This window comes from Acanthopagrus latus, chromosome 1 (assembly GCF_904848185.1).
Source record: "Acanthopagrus latus isolate v.2019 chromosome 1, fAcaLat1.1, whole genome shotgun sequence".
Taxonomy (NCBI): Eukaryota; Metazoa; Chordata; class Actinopteri; order Spariformes; family Sparidae; genus Acanthopagrus; species Acanthopagrus latus.
The window spans coordinates 19,980,437-20,003,840 of NC_051039.1; the positions used below are offsets into that span (position 1 = coordinate 19,980,437).

A 23,404-nucleotide genomic window follows, 5' to 3' on the forward strand; every position below is an offset into this window, starting at 1 on the left:
GGTCTCCTTTGATGTAGTTGAACCCTCTTCAGATTAGTTTGGTTTCTTCTGCATGCCTCAAGGCAGCTGTATTTTCAATGCAAACCAAATGGCCAAAGGTCTTCAGACAAATAATCTGTTAAACAGAAATTGCAATGAAATTACATTAGTTTAAACCTGTAACCAGCGTGAAATGAAAATTTGGCCTTGGGCTGGTGATTTGCAGTTATCTGTAATAGTATCGCTTGTAAGCACACTCCATGCTAGTACCAATTAGCCTGATTAAAGCACTTAATTTAACAAAATGTTTTCGTTTGACTGCCCGGTGTAACATTACCAGCAGGTCGAGTAAGTTCAGTGCTTTACAGGACAAGACCATCAATAATGAAAGAGCTTCCCGTTTCACTACAGGACTCAGCAGATGAAACTGAGAGGTTTGATGTGCTTGCGTTTACGTGGGTGTGTGGCTGCTGCATCATTGATGTCCACTTAACCGGTGTAGCACATATGACCCGGGGCAATCTGCAAGTCTTTTGGCACTGATTTCCCCTCTGCCTGCACACACAGACAAACACACACTCACTCACTCGCGTACATTCAGACAATCACCCCTCGCCCCTCAGGGCTGTTCAGATAGCATTGACAGAGTAACAGAGTTAAGCAGCAGCACAGTGCCCTTTCTGTCTCCTCTGTTCAGAAACAGACAGAACTGACCAGAGGGTGACACGGCAGCCCAGCAGAGCTCAGACATACACACAGAAAATACTGGAGTGCCATTTTGAATGGTGATATACCATATGTAAGGATGTTCTTCACAATATTCACCAGTAAAATGGCATCAAAAACACAGCCTCTAAATCTCTGTTAAAGTTATGCAGTCATAAGGTGTAAACAGTAAACATGAGAGAAATCTCATTTGTGATATTAATGAGGAATGCCGTCGGCAGGAGCGATCTAATATTTAAAAGGGCAAATCACACCGGAGGAGATGGTTTTGGCAGACTCCAGCGGCTCTGGGAAAATAAGGTGTTCTGGTGGCGAGGCTTGGGACACACACCCGTCTCATGACAAGGACGCTGCTTGGCAATTGGAAACAAGATTAAACTGGAGTGGAGCTAAATTACATCACCAGTGCCACAGGCATCTTGGGTTGTCACAGGCAATGCAGCCTTTCATCTGTATTTTTAGTCAATTTCCTTCTGGCGAGGGTGTTGGCCCTCTCTTTTAGGCAGGCCTGTATGGGCCAGACGTTCTGTCTAAACACCTTTTCATAATGTTCACCTTTCAGCCAGCCAAGTCAATGTCAAAACAGTTTTATTTACATAGTGTAAATTCACAACATAAGTTATCTCATGATAACCAAAGCAGAACATCTAGACCATACACTTTAATTTATAGGGACCCATGAGCCAGCACTTGGTAACACTGGTGAGAAAAAAAAAAAAATCTTTTAACAGGCAGAAAACTCAGAGCCAATTGAAGGAACATTTAGTCTTCTAAAAGAAATCTTTTTATACCTTTTTTCTATTGTAGAGATTTAGGTTCTGGTCTTTGTTTGGCCTCAGGGAAAGCAATGCTTTAGCTCACCTCTTTTTTGCAAACCGTGCTGCAGACAGTTAAAACTTGTTGCTCTAACCTGTTTTAATCAGAAAAAAATGCCCTGATGTCCATGAAGTCATAGTTTTTCTACATGTTTCTAAATATATAAATACAGGTTATTATTGTTATTTTAAGATTTAAAAAATTCACCTAGATATTTTGTGATTTTTTAAATTTTTTTTAATTTACACCTGCTTGGTGTTTTTCTGCTTGCCTAAGATAAATATTTCTGGTAATGCCTGTGTGACGTAATGGCCCTTGTATCAGTGTCAGCATAAGTCAGCCTCCCACCCCTTACTGTGTCGAATCCCAGCACATGCTTTCTGCACACGCCCCTGTGGAAGCCTCGGCACAAACTCTGCTACCAAGGAAACATGGTCACAAAGAAACTCGATGCTGCATATTTGAGCCTAGTGCGCTGATTTTATTTGGGTATGTGAGTGCTGACATGTCCTGTGGAGCCCTCTCAGGCTACACTGTTTTAGCAAAATGAGATCATGGCACACTCAAACATGCCTGAAAACACACAAGACATGCACATAGAAATCACACTGTAAGAAGTGTCTGACTGGATTAACTCTATGGCTGGTAGCTCGAGCTGCAGGCTGCAGAAAGTGCACACGAGAGGAGACACATCACAGATACTCATGTCATCCAACAGGGAAACAGAGAATGAACTCTACTCATAGAGTATGTTCAATGAAGTTCGGCCTCTTCACCAAGCTGTATTTATTGTTGAAAAGGAGCTGCCCTGTTAATGATCAAATGATGATGATGATGATGAAATCAATTATAAGGATGAAAATCCTTTAGGTTAAATGTCCCATACTGTAGAACGTGAGATATCCATTTCCTTCAGGATTGCTAAGCAAGTCTAGATGACATACGAAAGTATCAAAACTCTCAGTTTACATAGGAATGCATTCAGCCGGTATTCAGAAACTGTCCCTTCAGACGAACTGTCAGGTTTTCTGTAATGTTGTGATGTCACAACTATGCAGTCCGAGCCTCCAGCCACACACCCAGCATGGCCTCCTCAGTACAAACACCAGAAGAGCTGATGCAGAAACATGGTGGGTGGTGGCTTCTCAGGCCTGTGAGAGCTGACCAATCAGAGCAATCTGGGCTTGTTGAGATGGGGGGCCTTTAAAGAGACAGGTACCAATGCATTCAGACACAGGGTGACTGGAGATGCTGCAGGAATACACAGTGAGGAAAAACAATTAATTGAACGTCAAAGCATTTTCAGATTTTCTGGTAGACCCAAAATACCATTATGAACCTGAAACTGAACATAATATGGGGCCTTCAAAAAACGTGAGCTATCTGCTGATGAGGGGAAGAGTTAAGAAGAAGTTCGAGGAGAGAGAAATGTAAACAAGACATAACTCCCAGATAACAGAGGCAGTTAAAATAAATTGAAACTTAAATGTCAGGTCCTGTGCAGGATTTGATTTTGCTGTCATGTGCTCTTGCACCCCACACGGTTTCAAAAATCCTCCCAATGATTATTGTAGATGCACTGAAACTAGATTTTATGGGTGGTGATTTTGCTTGGGCTCAGGGTTTCTTCTATTATTAGAACAAATTAGTTAAATCTACAGTAAGTGATTATTGTTTCTGGGCAAGAAGGCAAATTGCGTCTGTAACAGTTTGGGTAATCACTAAATCATCCTCCCAGAACGGGCCTTCTCTTCTGTGTGGAGATAAAATGCTGCTGGTGATAAATTTATAATGAAGTTGCTGCTACAATTCTTCAAAATGTTGACCATGCTGAGTGTTTGTCTCATCTCAGACTCTGAAGGAATTGAGTCTCTTAAGGGGAATCGGGCTAACATAAACAAACGTGTGGGTTCACAGAGGCATTCTCCAAACCATCTTTATGATATGTGTAGATAATATCATACAAGCCACAATACAGAGTTACATTGACTTAAACGTTAAGCCTCTGTCGGTGGATGCTGACTCAGCCACAGGCAGATGAGAATAGATGTTGTATCGAGTTCCCATGCTCTGTGAGAGACAAAAATAAGAACTCGAGGAGTTATTAATCTGTCTGGGAAGTGTTTATAGAGTCGGGCTATGGATCTTAACAGGTCTCACTTGAACTGTCTCCGCACAGATATTTATGCACCACAGACACTGCATAAATACGGTGTAAAAGTTGGGTAGTTGCTCTCGGGGATCTGCGTGACGATTTATTGGTTGTTTTAACCTAAAACACTGCGACTATTATTTCCAACAAAAAGAGCTTTAACTCTGCACATGACTCCTGGCAGATGACACGTGGGAATCAAAGTAGCCGAGTGAGTTCTGGTTGCTGTTGCTGTACAGCAGGTTGAATGTGTGACTGTGTTCCCTGAGATACCGGAAGAAATCGATTTCTAATCACATTACTTCACAATGGTACTTTTATCCTCATGTGATTATGTGGCCACGGCTGCTGAGACACAGCTGATGTGAACACATAACAGATCGGTTCAAATACTGTCATGTGTTCTGTAGAAGGTGAATTGCTATTAGCATTGTCCGGGCATATACAGTAAGTGCTGGTACACGCTCCAGTAATATCAGGTGTTAAGATCCCACTTCATCGGGCCTCTTGGGATCTCACCGGCGTATACAGTGAATGACTTAAGCTTACTCAACATTACGAGGGATATGAGGGTAACCACAGAGGAGTCATTTTTAACTGTCAGCTGTTAAAACCAGCCCATTCTCACCCCCAACACATCAAATACAGCTGCCTCGTCTGCTTAAACCCAAAGCATGACCTTTTACTAAACCTAACCAAGTAGTTTTCGTGACCAAACCAGAACCATCTTCATCCCAATAGTAAATTTTATCTTAGTAATTTTCAGCAAATCCAGAGATAAGTTAAAACATTTCTTTGTGTCGCAATTTGAATTTCATATTTCTCTCTTGTCACAACGCCCTGCTAATTATGTGGTTAAACCATTTGGTTAGGACACCTTGGTTTGGCTTAAAATACCTGTTTTGGCATTAAAGTAATGATATGAAAGTGATGTGCCACATTTGGTACACATGTCAACCCTAGACTTAGGTTTTAGTTTTGGTTGATTCACGTTGGGCCAAGACTGCAGTTTTCTTTTTGATATCTTTTGTACTAATTGATGAAACATCTTTTGAAATGAATTGTTCTATAGATTCTAAGAAAAATAGACCCTTTTACAAAATAAGCATTCATTTTTGTCACTTTTCTCTTCAGAAACATGTCATTGTGTCCACTGATCAGTGTTGACTTATAGTTGGACAGAGACTCCTCTGGGCTGCCTGCTGATGGTATTTATATGCTCGTGGATCCTAATGAACACTAACAGATCTTCGGTCTCTTTGCTAATGGCCTGTGACGTGCCTGTCTGAAATGTGGTTTGATCAAGGCCATGCTGTGGGGAGACACTGGAGAAGGATGTAAGTGCTTACAAGTGTGTGTGTGTGTGTTGGATGTGGTAGAGGATAGAGGATGGGTGGGTGCACTGGGAGCTGCTGAATCACTTCCTGGTGAATTGTTTCCCATTGGAGAAAAAGCATTAAATTACTATTGTTGCAGTCTTAAACCTTTGCTGCCTCGACTAAACTTGTAATGAGAAATGCTCCTGTGTTGTCATCTGCTTGACCATTTCATCGGCAGTTACACAAAAACACACATGTACACACACATGCAGATAAACAGAAGCAGTTACTGAAAGCAACTTATTAACATGTTGTATGCTGTCTTTATTTATCTCTATTTATCTATCTTAGATGCTGAATCACTAAGACACTGTAAATTGCTTCTATAAATACATAACATTTCCTACTTACAGCCATACGTGGCTTACATGGATGGATTTATGAAAGGCATATGTTACACTAAGCCTCTAATGTATGCAGAAAGAAGCATGCAAACAGGATCCTGTCCATCATTTGAAATCTACTGTGTTATCACCAGTCCCACCGCCTGCCTCATCAACCACCTTTCAATTTCACAGTCTTTAGAGAGATAACCTTTTTCTGAAGGCACCGGCTTTGACTGTCTACTGGCATAACTCGAAGCCAAGTCAGGCGATCAAAGAGATGATGTCTGATCGCCTTTGCCAGACTTCAGTATACTGCAGCAAGTATAGGTCTGCAGCACAAAACATCTTCAAAAACTAAAGAAACATTTTTAAAAAACCTAGTTATCTCTGCTGAAATCCTTAATGTTCCTCTTTTACAGATAAGTATGAGGCTAAGGTATCCTTGTGGCTGTTGTATGAAAAGTGTAAAGATCTGAAGATATGAACTGAACAAAACTGTCTTTCCACTGTGACCTTTCCACTGCGTAAAACTTTTGTGTTCAATGAAAGGATGGTCTGTGGAGCTCATTGTCTGTGTGAGAACCTTTTCTGAACCCCTCTCTGCTGGCTCTGCAACAGGGTCACAGGGAATCTTTGAAACTGCCTGTTCACACTGACATTTAGGAGATGTCAGCCAAAAGCCAGAAGTAGAGTTTCTCTTTGAAATGTGTTGCCACCACAGTCTTCACCTTTCAACCAACATGACCCAAGGACTGGATCTGGGCTGGTGCTAGTGCCGGTTTGTGGTTGGTTTCACCGGCAAACCTTTTCACAACTGGTTTGCTTTTCACTGTACAGAGTCATGTCATTCACTGTATATGTCTCCATCTCCAATAAGATACTAGGAACAACTATGGTGGACTACATCAACTCTTTACAAGTGTGTTGCCTTGGTCAAAAAGAGGTAGTGGATCTGTTTCCATTTAAATACAAGTTTGAATACTGCACAGTGGGTTCAGAGGAAACGAGAGCAGGACCGAGGCACACAATGGCCCATTTGACAGTTTTATTGCAGTTTGAACAACAAGGCACAGCACAGTGAAGCACTGTTCTCCCCCTGATGTTTTCCTGCCTGAAGGAACTCTTTCATTGCAGTTATTGTAATGTAGAACTTAAAGAAGCAACTTCACAGCCACTGGGGATCGTCCTGCTGTTAGTCAAGAAATCTTTAACCGCACTTCATCAAGAAATCGCCACATCGCAGATTAATAACTGAATTCCAGCATGTAGGAATCAGCGAGCTTCTTAAGGTTGAACAGTGTATTTACTCAGTATTAAGGCGACCACAGCTGATTACAGTTCCTGCCGCGTGCGCACACACACACACACACACACACACACACACACGCACACACACACACACACACACACACACACACATTCCACCGATTCCACTGAGGATTGTTTACAGCAAGTATCTGGTAGCTGGTCTTGCTCTAAACATGCAAAGTATTACAGATGACCAGTGCATGGGAGTGGTGGAACTGCTCTTGACCCTGAAACATCTTGATGTCAGAGTTCCTGCAGTACAAGAGTTTGTCCTCACCACTGGCTGCCAGCACTCTACGAAACCTATCCATCCCCACGACAAGTCATATCAGTCATGAGCCTTTTATTTGTGTTTACGTTTTTGCATGTCCATCCCCCAAAAAACACACTATATGGAGCCACAAGGGAATATATTTTTAACACGTGCTATAACAGTCCCGCATGTCAGTGCACAGAGAAACACTTGAGATAGAAGCCCGAGAGGCTCTGGAGTCCAAACTCGACCTTGCATGTAACAATCATGCCTGAAGCTGAACCAGCAGGAGGTCTGAAGCTCAACCCCAGAAATAGAACCAAACATGTTGCAGATAGGTCAGCCCGCCCCTCTCCTTTTCCTTCTGTACCCCAGGAGACTTCTTTGTACTTGTGTTTGGTATTCACCACAGGTAAATAACTAGGGGTTTACCTGCATTGCAACAAGCAAGGGTAAAATATTTACACAGCACTTACCAAGAAAACAGCAGTCGGTTAGAAACTGGAAAGTTATCAATTGGCGGTGCGCTGTGCAGAAGCTGGATCGTTTCTGCCATTTATAGATGCAGCCTTGTGCCTAAAATATTTTAGGTAATTCAATCCCATTGCTTTAGAATCTAAACCACTGTGAATAAAGTAACTTATCAACCTTTATTTGTGACCCAGCGGATCACTGTATAAATGAGTTATGCTTTAACAAAATTTACCTTATCTAGTTTATTAAATGTGAGCTTGGATTCAGGCATTCGCCACTTGTTTACAGTGTGATTCGAAAGAATATTGAACCACAATCTGACCGTTATTTGTTGGTTATTTATTAGTTCCTGATGCCATTGTATCTTTAGGTTAGTGAGAAATGAAAAGTCAGTTGTGGGCATCACAGCATCTGAAATGAACATGTACTAGAATGGTCAAAGTCAAAGCTTTTATTGCCAATTATGCGAAGAATGGGTGAATAAAAGCTTTTATCGCAGATCGCAACAAATCACAATAAGTTGATTATGGTAAAAAAACAACAACATGAGGAAGAGGTTGCCATAATTTATTAACCCTTTATTTGTGCAGTATTTTTTCCCAACAAAATGTAAGGTTGAATGAATTCCACTATGTTTCACTGCGATTTTTCATTTTATTTGAAGCTTTAACAGTATTTTGATGGTTATTGGGATAATTTAGTCAATCACAATTATTTTGCACATGATTATCATTACGTGAAATAATCATTTGTCCCATGCCTCTCTTATGCACAGTTACAATAAATAAATTTTCCTGCACAATCAAATTCTTCCGGTGCCTTTCACTGTTAATGTCATTTTGCAGTGAAGCACACGGTATGAAAATAATAACATGAGAGTCCTGAAACACAAAGATACCCAGAAGAAGATGTATATGATGTATGATGTACAGTTGTTACAGATGTTTCCTGAAACAAATGTATTTTCCTTCAGTCAGACCTGAATGTGACAGGCAGAGGTGTGAGTTGGCCTTCTGTTTGTTCTTCACATTTACTGTTTGTCAGATAAGGTTAGTGTTCAATGACTTCTAGCACCTGATCCTGATCTTTATCAAACATACATGTGATCTTTACCGCTTCCTCCGTCTCCACTTTCAAAGCTCCTTTCACACAAACCACCTTTGACACTTGGCGCAGCCATATATTTGCTGAATTCCTGAGCATCTTCATACTTTCCTCCGGTCCATACTGAAATCCCCAAACACAGAAAACACACAAACACACATGCAGCTGCAGATGCTAAATTGATTGCACGAACAAAAGCCGGGTTTTATTCAGTCTTCTACAATCCATACCAGAGAGCCAAGACCACAGAGAGCAGAGTTGAACAGCGGAGCCACTGCCCCTGTCAGCTGGCTCATTACGGTGAAGAAAGACCCTGCCAAGACTTTGGCTATTAGTTAACTTTTTGAAACACATCTTGTGAAGTTCTTTTAATTATTAAGCACCTGACAGATGGCCTGTGTCTGATAAGCCAATTTATCCTGGCTTTTGGCATTTGCAACATGACCAAACGATCCAGCAGTTCTGCCTTTGCTTTTCTTTTTTTTTTTTTCTTCAGATTTTCGTTTAACTGTTTTTTGCTACCTGTTTCCGTGTTGGAGAAAAGGTTGGCACGAGGGAGAGTAAACAGTGCGGTCATCTTCAAGTCGATGTGACAGCTGTGACGGACCCTCTTGTGCTCTCTTGACCTTGTGGATGTCACTCAGCAGCTTATGCGCCTGGCCATGCTAATGAATACATCTCTGCTGAGTCTATGTGCACGGCTCCTGTGTTAGCTGAGAGCTCAGTCCGACCCAGCTGTGAAAAGGCATGCGTGAGAGTTTGTTCAAAAGATTTTAAAGGTCAAGGATTTACAAACCGGTTTCAGTTTGTCTCATGATGTGTTGCCAATTTATATAAACCAATCCAATGAAACGGCAACAAGATTCAACAACTGTCAGAGCTTCGCGTTACTTCACTTTACTGCCTCTTGTGTGAGCAGCATCCAAATGCAGTGACTGACCATTACATACGTCCTCGCAGTTGACTGACACATGAATTTGACCACAAAAGTAGAAACACACTTTGAGGAATTTCTTGAGTTGTGTAAAAAAAACCACTACGTTTTGACTGGTTCTAAAAAAAAAAAGAAATGTGAATACAATGGGAAATAAAGTGGGGTCAGGCAACCTAAAAAAAAATCTTTGAGGGATAAATGAACACATAGACTTCACAGAGAATTTCAATTAAAGACAGAAATAAATGAAAAATTCTGCATGTTGTGTCCTAGAAGTTTTATAACCTAACACTTTTTGTCAGACCTTGTCTGTCTCATGCTGAATGGTTAATAAAGAAGCTCCTGAACCAGCGAGGAGTCGCTCGACTGACTTTATTGTTATTATCATAAATCTTGTCCATAGAAACCACAGGAACAAGAACACCCAAAGGCCATGGTACCACTTCAACACCGTTGTGATAGATGACATTCATTTATACAGAGTCGGTCAAAAAGGCAACTTGCTCCTGACGACAGTTGAGAGTGTCAGCGATTATCTCCTGTGCTGCTAGCAGACAGATGTGTTAACAGATACCACACGGCAAGGAAAACCCCCTGTGAGCTGTGGTGGCAACCTGCCCTCCCTCTCAGCACTCAGCAGCTTAGTGAAAGGCCAAGAGGAATCAGGGTGGTGATTTATATGCTAAAAATAGTAACCCTGCCTAGCCCAACACCTCATGTCTGGATAAATGATAGTTCCATTTTGTTCTCCTCAAAGCTTCTCCTCACCTTAGTAACCACATCTTTCACTGATGCAGCTGCAGGCCAGGGATATGTACACGGAACAGCCAGCCGTAAAGTGTGTGTTTGTGCCTGTCTGTGCATTTGGGAAGGGGGGCTAAAGTGATGTATAGCTGCTGCTGATTGAGTCTTTCCAGTCTCATCTTAGATACTAGATACTTTAGGCACTGTACGCACTTTGAGTGACTGTCGTGTGTGAGTGACACAGATTATCTAATACATTAGGGTTTGGCTGGAGGAGGGAAAGGTGATTATGTATGATGTAGAGTATAATTAAAAGTAGAAGGGCTGCAGTGTAACAGTGACAAATTTAGGTGACACAGTGACACAGACGGCCTTGCTGCATTCAACACATTGTCAGAGTGTCATTAGTGCTGCGTGAAGAGGTTTTGACGAGGACTTGTCAAAATGAGTGGTTGCGCATGAATATTTAAAAGGGCAATATGTAGTGAAGAGGAAGAAATTCAAAGTCAAAATGTTGATATTTACATTGTTAGTGAGGTAGTAATACAAACTCCCACACAGGTAACTGTAATGAAATTTCCAGTAGCCTTCATATGATTGTCAAAAATGTAGAATTATTAAATTTTCTTTGCATTTTTCAAATGCATTTAATCGTGGACTATATGCATATTAGAGGAACCTGCACTTTTAAAACTTAACCATCTTTCCCTACGCATAGAGCTACAGGAAACATGTGACCAACTTCTAAATGCTATTTATCCCTGTCAATAAACATACAGCCCTTGCTTGGTTATGTGCTGTGCAAACTAAGACCTGCACCTATTGATTTAGGAGATTGTCAAACAGGCGGCAGGGAACTTGTCAAACATTCCCCCCTCTTTCCTTAGAAATGTTTCAGACTAAAAGAAGACCATCCTGGCATCTGTGTGTATAGCAGTGCATACACACACACACACACACTCACACAGGCACAGGTTAATCACAACATAGGGTGACTCAAAAACCGGTACAGGGTGGAGCCTCCTGTCGACTCCTTTTCAAATGTCACCTCCCAGTGAGGAATGATGGGTAAAAGAAGGATGAGGGAGCAAATACAAGAAGGAAAAGAGACAACTGGCCCAGTGCCTGATAATAAGGAAACCGTTGACCTTCAAACGTCAACGTAACAGCCTTTTTTTCTCAGTCATGAAGGGAACAGATGGGTCAAACAGATAAGTGAATGAAGGATATGATGGATGAAGTGCCGATCAGTGTATCTCATTTTACGCACACACACACACACACACACACACACACACACACACACTCTCTCTCTCTCTCTCTCTCTCTCTCTCTCTCTCTCTCTCTCTCTCTCTCTCTCTCTCTCTCTCTCTCTCTCTCTCTCTCTCTCTCTCTCTGGCTGCAAATGTCACACCGGGTGGATCTCTTTGGACTCAGTGGGAGACAGGTGGACTGTATTAGCCACCCAGCCTCTTTGATGATTGCTGCACTGAAGTTGTTTCATATTCTCCCATGCAATAAAATCAGGAAATAGAATCATCAGTGTTGGTCTGACTCTGAAAAGCTGCCATTCCACTCACTGAGTTTGAGGGAAGTGAAATGTGTTAACCCGTCAGAGTAGGCTGCACTCTTTGAGAGAATAACGTCACTTCAGAGACCGTGAGGCTGTCAGTCCTTCTTTCAGGGCTCTTCTATTGGCCGAGGTGAGTCAAACCACATTGATTTGTGCTTCCAATCATCAGTTTAAATGCCCGAATTGCCCCTGAAATGGACCGGAGTCTGTTCAAAGGGCACCCTACCACCTCTCTGCGGGTCACTGTGATGTCAGATGGACTTCATCATCAGTCAGAGATGAATGGCAGCTTCCTCTACCTCTTTGAGATCCATTAGTCATCCTATTTTAAAAAAAAAAAATTAAGCAGTTAGCATTACATGCCAAGCAAAATCGTTCACAACAGCCTGGCTGCCAACAACCACCTGACCCCTGAATCAAAACCAAGTCAAGTCAGACCAGCAGCACAAAAAGGGCTGTCTTTGTGTAAAGTCTGAAGTACCCACATCACAGTCAGCTACGATTTCTCATAAGCATAATAAGAGTGAGACCCTGTTTCTGAAATCTGGATGAGGGATTAGAAAAAACCTGCACAGATAGATTTCCCGTGCCTTGAGAAAGACAATTTCTTGGCCATGTATATGCATGACCACGTTCCTGATTTTCAGGTGTCTAGCAATCAAGTGCATGACAAAGACAGCAGACAGCAGAGCGGCAGGATGAAAGAAAAATAATTTCACGGAGCGTTACATGATCATATTCATAACAGTTCCATGCAACTAACACAAAGTTGCCCTTACTGAAAGAACTTTGTTTCCTCTAGTGAACAGACAATAAGGATATCAAACGAGACATGCTATTTCAGTTTCATTTATTTCCTTCAGTGTTTTGTAGGTTTTTGTGCACCTAAAAGGTCATGAAAGTAAAAAATAAATAAATAAATAAATAAATTCTATGTCTACACCAACAGGAGCTCCTCTCTCCCGCAGAAAACACTGCTTATGAAACACCCTGTCAGTAGTCCCGCCTTTAATTCTGTGACTTTGTGACTTCACGTTTGCATCAAGATTACATTTACATTTAGCAGATTGACAGATTTTTCCAAAGTGACTCTACCATACTGTTTCTTCAGTTCACCTTGCCCTGTTAGGAGTTTCATTTAATAGCACGGCTCTGATATTAACTCTACATTCTGAGATTAGATAGAGTTCGGTTGTGGTGTGATGTGTGGAGGGAGACGCAGAGACTGGTTGACCGTTTAGACCTGCACTTCACCTTCTGCAGCTCTGTGGTCAAAGCCTCAGTTGCTCTGATCAGGGGGTCATTCCAGTGAAGAGTCACATGTCTTCCCCTTTGGCTGCACCTCTGAAACATGCTCTCTCTGTCTGGAATCCACCATGTACCACACATCAAGAGACTATGCTGCTTGTTATCCAACATGAAACACTCACCAGCTGAAAACAGATTGTGAATATTTTAACATACTCAATCATCCGGTGGGAGTTTGCAGGACTCAGAAAGTGTCCAAATCTCCTCAGTTAGCAGAGTGCACTATGCAAATTCAGTAATCATTTTCATTTTGTGTGCACATTTGATCTTGTTCTGTCCTATATGTGTAATGCAGCGCCAGTGTCTAGGAGCTTCACAGCCCATATGGCATGAGCATTTTCCCACCAGTTATATGCATGTTAACCGTGTTACACTACACTAATCCATGTGCTGTTTGCAGGCACATGGTAACTGTTGTTGAAATCACCCTGAAAATAACTGAATGTACATATTTGTGTAATACTCAAAGTGACCTGTTTTAATATTAATGAGAATCTACATATTCATCTTCATCTTGCGATTGTCTAAAACTGTCCAGACTGCGGCTCTAATTGCATGCATTTCATACGTATAAATGCATAATACAAACCAATGCATTTAGCCCACGCTAGTCTCTTTACAGGCAGACCAGATGCAACACACACACAGAGCATTAACTTCATCAGGCTTAGAGGATTTTTTTTTTCTCTCAAGTGAAATTGAGTTAACTGTAGCTGCAGCACCGAGCCATCTGTCCGCTTCCAGAGTGGTATTTATGTCATGATTATTTTTTAAGTAATTTCATTTTAATTGTAAAATTCAAAGTAATAAACGATTTCACCGAGTGCTTTGAATCGCTGGATGCCCTCGTGTGATTTTGCATGCATTTTCATACATATGTTTAAATATATGAAGGTTTGCTTTGGGTAAAAGGTAAAAGTGCAGTTGCAATATATGTAAGTATAACTATAATATAAGTTAAGTTTCTATGTCAGTGTTTTAAAATGCAATCCTGTTGCGTTATTATTTGCAGGACTTTATATGGCTTGTCCAACACAATGTGAAACTAATAGGATTTTTAAGTAAAACACATATTCTATTAATAAGTGAGGTAAGATTTTCATTGTTTATCTCATTGTGGCTTAAACAGTCTGTATGCAGGATGCAGGGCGACCCTAGTCTTAAACATCATCCACCGCTGCCCTCCCCTGCTGCCTCTTCTGCTGGGAAGCCCTGCTCAGCTTCAACCTGCCAAGCTGTTCATTAGCAAGGGCTGGTTGGCGTCCTGTTTGCTAATTACACTGGATTGGAGAGCCTGGATAATTAGCCAACATCACTGTGCCTGGCTCCCCGTGCTTCTGTTTTCATCAGTGTCTCCTGGTTGCCTTCAGTCTTTTGATCAGGCTTCTGCCCTCTGTTTTTGATCTGTGGCTTTACATGTAAATCTGCCTGGGACTGACTGCCAGGCGAATGCTAAAACAAAATTTAGGGATTAGATCAGAGAAACTCTGAGGTTACTGAAAAATGAAACGGAAATCAGGTTTTTTTTTTTTTTTTTTTTTTTTTTTGGAAGAAAAAAACTTACCCTAACCCTGAAAGAAGAACCATTTGTTGCTTGCAGCCAATCATTGCAAGCACCCTTCTATTTAATCTGAAGCGGGACTGGCCCAGTAACTTACTAGATACAAGCCATTACAGTCTGTGGTGAGGTTACATTGAACGTGATGTATTGTATGATGGATTTGAGTGCTTCCATTCACACAATGGGCATCATCACACAATCATCATCATTAGGAAATTATTTATTTCCATTTATCGAAGGGTCGCATTTTTATTCTGTGTTGTCATGCTCATGCTGAATAAAGAATAAAGCTATTTGGAGCTATTTATTCCAGATGTCTTAACATCTATTCTGTAAGTGCATGATGTCTGAAAGTTTCCTCGAAGCTCGGTCCCTTTCTGTAACAGCTTGATACTCTGCATACTGATGCACGCATGCCAGGACAAACCATGCAGACACAGCCTTTAATTGTTCACTGGATTTGGTGTCACAGACTTGCAACAAACAGTACACACCGGTCATAAGAAAATGCGATGCGAGGACATGATGCTCCCTGTCAGTTCATTTGGCATTTGGGCCGCCCCATTGGCTCTCGTATTATCAGTCGCCAAAAGGCCTCATTGCTTCATTCCTTGCTGCATCGCCCAGTCAACATGTAGCAACCCACAGCTTCTGTTTATCACCGTGGCCTTATTTGTTTTGAGCCTACTGATCGAGTTCATCATTGCTTTTGGCGCAACACTCTGCTTCCCCTGCTGTTCTGGATGGGCAGCGCCACCCAGTCTGTCTTGAATTTCCCATTAAGACCCAATTAGGCTGTGAGAGGGGATAGAGAGCCACAGGGGTAAACCCTTCCATCCCACAGCTCGGAGAAAGGATGTTAATGGACAGCCAGTGTGCTCAGTGACATGGAGTCGGGTACACTCATTTGCAGGTTTCATTTTCTGCACATTACAGCTTGCCCTGGTGAATCTTTAACTGCCACCTTGCTAATAAGCAGTTTAGTCTCTTAGGATTTACTTTGAACTGAATATCATTACAGTATCATCAGTGTGTATTGTTTTTTTTTTGCCATGCTCACAGCAATGACTGTGGCATAGCTAACAAAAAAAACCAAGATATTCAATCCAGCATTGAGTTTATATTTTTGTCAAGTGTACATGGCAAAGTGTGTTAGATCCACACTTTGGCTTGGATTGAAATGTCTCAACAGCTGTCAGACAGATTATAAAGACATTTACTGACATTTTGTGATCCCCTGACTTTTCATCTAGACTCACCATGAGGTTCATATTTGTTGAAGTGGATGAAACGTGTCAACAACTAGTTGATAGCTATCCATTTAATCTGGTACACGCATTCATGTAGCAGTACTTTGTGTTTGGTGCTAATTTTCAAAGGTTAGCATGCCAATGATTAAACAAAGTTGGTTTACATCTGCATTGTAGGATTGTCATTGTGAGCATGTTAGCATGGTAATGTTAGTGCTTGACTCGAAACTCATGTGATCATTGATTTAGCCTCTGGGGGCAACGACCAATGTTTTGAGGCTTCTTGGGTAGTCAGCAGATATCCGGATAATGGATACCCGAGCCAAGACGTCCTCTTCTATGCACTGGTCATTGTTCTCAGTCTGATTTGCAACTTGAGATGCAAAATTGGCTGGAGATGACATTTTGGCTGATTTTTATGAACAGATATGCAGATAAATTGAAAGAAAAGAAGAGAAGGTGATACAGTGCAGTGCTAAATCATCTTTGGCCAGTGGGTTTTGATATTGCATTTGGGCCAATGTGATCCACCTCTTCCACTCTCTACGTCATCTTGTTCACCTGCACAAAGTGATTAGTTAAGGACTACAAGTGGTAACACTTGCAATACCAAAATGTTAGTATAGTACGCAGATATTATGGGGATTACTGACAGAAATACTTACATTCAGTCAATTCAAGTGGCCAAGCATCAGTTTTCATGGTTTGTAGCAGCGGCCGACCACTTCTTAATTTCTGGCAGACACACTCCTGCCAAGCGTCTCTCAAAGGTCAAGGTCATGTCACCCTGGTTGGCCTGTCATTCTTTTGTTGTGAGGATTTACCATTTATCTGAGGACATTTAAGTCATGTTTCACCCATCCAAAGCTGATGCGACAGTAAAAAAAAAAAAGATATGTGTATGTATATATATATATATATATATATATATATATATATATATATATGTATATATATATATGTATATATATATATTTATATATATATATATATATATATATATTATAAAATATACGATCCATCTGCAACTGAATGTGGCTCTTAGTCACCGTCACTCATTCATGAAGTAGATGGAGGGAACAAAGCAAAGGAGGGGGGCAAACAAGAGGATAATCCTTCAGGATCAGCTGTGTGTGGGTGGACATGAGTAAGTGCAGCTGGCTCAGCCGCTCTCTCCCTCTCCCTACTGTCTGTCTGCCTCCCTCTTTCTCGTCAATCCTCAGCTAACACACTGACTGCTGGCCTGTGCACAGCGTGGTCGGGGCTGCTAATTAGACAATATGCACTGTATAAGCAGTATGATTCAGGCATTTTTTCTGCACAGGGGTTACCTCCTTGCTACCGGCAGGGGAGTTTTTCAGACTTGTTGTCAAAGCTGTGTCCTACATAAATGATTTGTTTATCACCCCGATATAATGAATTCAAGTCAGCTCTGATATTCCACACCTGATTATTTTGGATACAGTTCATCTCGCCGCAGATTGCCAGAGCTGTGAGGTGTTACTTCTGCATCTACAGTGTGTTTACACTGTCATTTGTGATGGGGGAGTTTGAAGTCACTCAAGATGATGGACACGTCTGATAAGCTGACCATCAGTCTCAAACGGCTCGTGTCAGAAGACTTTGGTTTGGCAGTCAGAAATATGCTGAACACGTCGTTGTGAGATTCTCAGGAATCACTTGTCCAAAAAAGAGGAGCAGAAAGTGTCCGCTGAGTTTGTTAGGTATTTATAAGTAAGAACAGCACGCTTCTTTAAGTCTCCCTTTTCAGTTTTATACATTTCAAGCATTATAATGCAATATAATATAATATATTATTATATATAATATAATGTATAAGAAATAATGAATGACTCATCACAATTTATCAACAACCCATGCCTTAAATATTGATTATGGTCATTTAATCATTAAAAAAAAAGACAGATTAAGTGTAAGGCAGCTGAAAGGTAATCACAACAGATCATGTCGATGGCTTTTAAAGGTGTAAAGCCTCTGCAGACTGACAAATGGCTGATTGAGAGCATGATCTGAGGATCTTGAACGAGCCTCTGTCGTATTAGTGCAGAGGCCAGTGTCAAACTGAGCAGAATGGCAGTGAAACGGCAGCAGTGATTACTGCGGCTCCTCACCATGCAATACTGTGTCAGCTCTCACTGAGACTCATACAGGTGATTTATTTCACCTGGGTCAAGCTCTTTTCAGTCATTCCTCATTTGACACTGTATTTCTCATCAAACACTAGAAAATAGGAAATATATCTCTAGCGCTGCAGCTGCTTCCTTCTCCAATCAGAATAAGTCTGTCTCTTTCCTGGCATTCTCTTCACAGAGAATACAAATACAGGTGTTCCCTCAAATAGATGCAGTTGAAGAAAGAAGAAAAAAAGAAAAAAGAAAGAACCGGACAAGCCTGGATAATGTTCTCAAGTCAAATCCACTTAAACAGATTCCGACTCTGAAAGAGATTTACAGTACAGCACGATTTGAAAATGAGCAGGAAAGCACTTTGAAGGGGCGCTCGGAAGAGTGGCAATCCTCCAGTTCTCATTCCGGCAGAGAGCGCCTCATGAAGCTGCAGGCTGAGTGCAGGAAATGAATGAATGAATGAATGAAGGAATGAATGTGACAAGGACCCAACACTGTATAATAGCAGTGCTGTGGCATTCTAACCGATCTGTACTATACCACTTACCTTCAAATGGTACCCAGTTATTGTAACAATAGCCATATAGGTTTTGACTGGACTTGAGACATGATGACTCGAATGACTTGTCTGTGTTCATTTTATGTTTAAATGGCTTAGATTTTTTCTGTCAGAATTCATTTATTCAGTGTACATAAGAACAAAACATGGAGTTAACTGGTTCTGCTTGTTCACCAGATCACGTCTGAAAACTTTACTTTACACCCATCGATATTGACTCAAGGTAGAGACTGCGCCCGGTGCCGTTTGTTTAGTTTGATAGCATATTTTATTGAATCATAAATGTTCTGAAGATTCAGGCAGCGTGCCGAGTGAAATGGCTCTTGAATAATATACACTGCCATTTTGGAGCAGAATTTAATCGTCTGCCCAAAATGCTGAGCAGGTAAATTACTCAAGTGCCACAGTGTGTTATCCTTAGTTAAAGTCACACTGCTGCTTCTGCTCAGTCTGCTGAAACATCCCTCAAGGGGTTAATTTATCTCTGAAGCGTTTTCTGTCAGCTGATAGAACATTTGATCTGTTTTTGCTTTATCGTCCTCCATCTCTGTTTTGACTTCATGTAAATGTGACTCTTCATGCTAAATGCTCCCTTGTTTCAGTATCCAAATGATCCAAAAGTATAATGAATGCCAGCCCAGCGAGTGGTAATGAGCACATGGTAAAAAAAAAAAAAAAAATGTTGTTGCATTTACTTGAACAGGGAGCTGCCCCCGCACGAATTACAAATACAAACAAAGCACACAGGCTGGGTTGTACCAGCGTTTTCTTACAGTACAAGTCCAATCCACATAAGTGTCAGTATGCACAATGTAATATGGCCGTGTTGGTGTTGTCCCTACAACATCATCATTAAGATGGCTTCAGGAACATCACTGCAACTGACCGTTCTTTGTAATAGACACTTTGAATAGGTTTGTTTTAACTGAAACCATCTTTTTCTAAAGTTAAAGTCTTTACGTTGACTAAACTTAACCAAACAGTGACAGAAAACTGGAAAGAAAAGGAAACTAATAAGTGAACAGTAGAACAACGTGTTAAATCAGGACACAAATCTCTGTTTTGTGGATGAGAGTCGACCCATGACGCTCAAAATCTGGACTTTGGCTCTATCTTGTAACTAGCACAACATCACGATGATGTTCTAGGACACAACACCAACATGGTGATATCAGATCAGACCAGTGTTGTGTTACTGTGAATATCACACAGTTTTTAACTACTGTGTTCATTTTGATTATGTTGTGTTAATAGAGCATAGTCTATATAAACACTTGCTCTTAAACAGTATAATGAAAAAGATAATATCGATACATATGTGGTAATCATGGTAAGAGGCTGCATTATTAAAACTTCTTTTGTTCAAAGTGTAAAAGCAAGTTGTTTTAATTCTGAGTTTGAATGATGGTACCTAACAATAAATGTATCCTTTAATAAATGATGCTGAAGGAAATCATATATTAAAAGACACTTTCTATTAAAACTTACATACTTTGAATCTGTGCACTTGATTAACTATATAATAGGATTCATTTAACATGGTGTAACGTAATCATGCAGCTTGACTGGGATTTTGGTCGCAGTGTGAATCTGCTGTGTGAGTAACTCTTTTAGACAAGGCACAGCTGGGCAGGAAAGAGGTTCCAGCCTGTTTTACATCCCATAAAATTCTACCCTCCAGCACTACTAAAGCAGAGTTAACACTCTGGAGGGACGGGTGATAAAATATTAGCTGTCCTCGTCAATAGTTAGCCTTTCGTGTCTGAAAGGCACTTCATCTCGGTAAGACCCGCAAGATCCGACCAGCAAATGAATCTCCTCTGTCAGGACATCCTCTTGATAAGACACACAGATTGCATCAGCGAGTTACACCAGTACACAAATGTGCTCTTAGTAAAGACCATAAACTCAGTGTTGAGTAGCTACAACATAAAAGTATCTTGCTGCAGGATATGACCAATAAAAAAAGAGGCTGAGTATTGGACTTGGAAGGAGGAAATTAGGTGAACATAGAAGCCAACAAGAAGTTGATTATCTTTACAGAGACATGATTCAGCCTCCTGCAGCTCCTTTAACACACAAAAATAAACACTTACAGTGTTTTGCTCTGCAATAAACCCTAATGTTTTTTTCACACTTTGACTAATATGATATTTATGTACAGGGCCTGCAGCAATGAACTGCGATGATATGGAGGCCAACGATGAATGAGAAGCTCAGATGGCTTTGTTGACTGTTTACACACATGTACACAAACCATTTACTGAATGGCCAAAAGGACAACATTAATCGAACAATGCACACATTCACTGAAAATCTGAATGAATGTGGCAAAATATGGCAGTTTTTGACCCTTATGTAGGAATGAAAACCAAGAAGCAGCTTATTTTTCAGTGTTTGTGGTAATAACACGGAGAAGGTCTTGAAGTACTGAACTGTATTGAGGGCATTTACGTGAGTATGGTAGCTCCAGTCGGGAAGTGAACTGTTTTTTGCTGCTTTGGTGCTCTTGGATTAAATTTTATGGGAACAAACGACTCAGTTTTCATTCCCTGATGCGGTCAAGGAAGATGGAAAGACAACCCAGAAATGATGGTTTAATAAAAAGCTGCCACGGATTGATTGGCTGCCACTTGGAGTTCTATAAGAGCAGAAAATATGTGGTGATTGCAGTCAGGTTGGCAATCAGCGATGAATTGTCTGACACACAATGGCGCCCCGTGATGAAATAGGTTGACTTTTCTCTAGTATTCTTTCGACGGCCTGTCAGAGGATAGAGCTGTAGTTGCCTGAAGCAGTTTTTCTGCAAGGATATTTTGAAATGTTGGCGATATGGCAAATCCACTTCTAACATGAAGTATTTTAACACACGGGAAAAAAACAATGGATTGTTTTTTGAAAGAACAGGTCAGGTTGGTTGAGCCCCCTGCATTTTCAGTCCACACGGTACAATGTGTCGCTGTGATGCTCTATTTGCAGCAGACACAGTGATTTAAAAAAGGTGCTGACCTTGGGAAATGGACTCATGGCTCTGCTTTGATTATGGGAGAGTCTGACTCTGGTCTGATTCTAAGTTGAGTCGTGCAGCGGGCCAAAAACGACCTCAAGTCCTACAGTCAGTACCCTTAGGCACAGAACACAGGCACCACCAAAGACAAAAGATTGTTGAATAGTTTGTCCTTTGTAGGTTTGTCTATAGCTAAGCTTTTTCTAAGCTTTTTGGGTGTCATATTATAATCCAAAATGATGTGACGTTTCATGTCTTTTTCAAGTAAAAAATAGTAACCTTTGCCTTCTGGTGTCCAGTTTGTAAATAACACAAGAGCACGTGTTCTTGAAGCTTTAACAAAGTTATAACTGGTTTGCCTTTTCAGTCATTTCATTATTTTCGTCTTCTTTATGGGTCTTCTTTCTCTTTCTGTTCCTCCAGGACCCCAGAACGAAGCACAAGTTTAAGATCCACACCTATGGGAGCCCCACCTTCTGTGACCACTGTGGCTCTCTGCTGTATGGCCTCATCCACCAGGGCATGAAGTGTGACTGTGAGTTCAAGTCCTGCAACTTCTCCCTCAGTAGTTAGGGCTCTTTAGATGGGAACATTTTTATCATGACGTCTGTACAGCGATATTGACGATGAGTACTTCCTGAGTGAAGTAACCATTTAAATTCAAAATTCTGCGTGTCAAGGTGAAGGTAGAGGCTCAAACAGTAATAGAGGAGAACTAATCCCACGCTGTTCTGTTATGCAGGTCAATGAGTGTGGCATACATAAGAAAATAATGGTTTGCTGTAAGTGGCTCCGCACACATTATGTTCTGTTTCAGAGGCACTCTATCAAAAACAGCCCATTGTTCCTCTTCACTGAGGATCAGAGGCCTCCGAAATTCTCCTCCTCCTTGACTTTCACTCATTAAAATCTCACATCGTCTATTTTGAGTGTGCAGCCATGTTTGATGCACCCTGAATAGGCCTGCTATGAAAGCTATACCACGTCTTTATTAATATCCCTCCCTCGCTCTCCTTCCCTTTAATCTTGTGTTAGTGGATTAGACTCAATGCCTTAATGACCTCATAAATACACTATCCTCCACCTGCTACGGACCCCCAGTTATGTGTAATGATCGCTCCAGGGTGTACATAAATAGCGACGTGGATTATTATGGCAGATCAATTCCAGCCTTAATCACACCACAATAAGCTCACACTGTAGTATTTTCTAAGCACTGCGGAGGACAGGTACAGTGAGGTGAAACAAAATAGTGATTTTTGAAATTACTTACTCACCTACTGACCTGGTGGCCTAATGATGTAACTGTCTGTAACTGTTCCCAATCCATGACATTTTGGTTCAGCCGGCTGACACACAGGCTGGGAATGCATCACATCACAGTGCTGAATCTGGGTCATAACCTTGTTATTTCGTTCATGCAGCTTTCAGAAATAAACAATCCTTTAATAATGTGCCAAACATGTATGATTCATGGAACGAAATTGAAATATGTCCTTATATAGATAAAGTAAATCTGGCAGCTTATTGTATCTAAAAATGAAGCCATACGAGGCTGAACGCATTGGTTTTATGAATATTTTATTCACATGGTGGCTTGTTATCTTTGCTATAGGTCATAGCTACTTTATGACTTATATTGAAATATATGTCAGAAAATATATAGATACTTGAAAAGCTATATAACCAACAGATGAAAAAATCCAGGTCAATGGCATCGTCATCAGTAATGCTGCACAACATATTGTTTCAACATTGACACCTTGATGACCACATGTGTAATATTCACATGGCAGGACGTGCA

General features: G+C 41.0%; 1 protein-coding gene across 4 annotated transcripts in view; it reads left to right on the top strand.

Moving 5' to 3' along the window:
- prkcaa (protein kinase C, alpha, a) overlaps window positions 1-23,404 on the top strand; it is a 146,817-nt gene that overhangs the window by 58,221 nt on the left and 65,192 nt on the right. For all 4 annotated transcript variants that reach the window (XM_037098137.1, XM_037098159.1, XM_037098148.1 and 1 more), the window contains exon 4: window positions 22,024-22,135. In XM_037098137.1, the coding sequence (XP_036954032.1) occupies window positions 22,024-22,135 (112 nt within the window). The remainder of the gene's footprint in view (window positions 1-22,023; window positions 22,136-23,404) is intronic.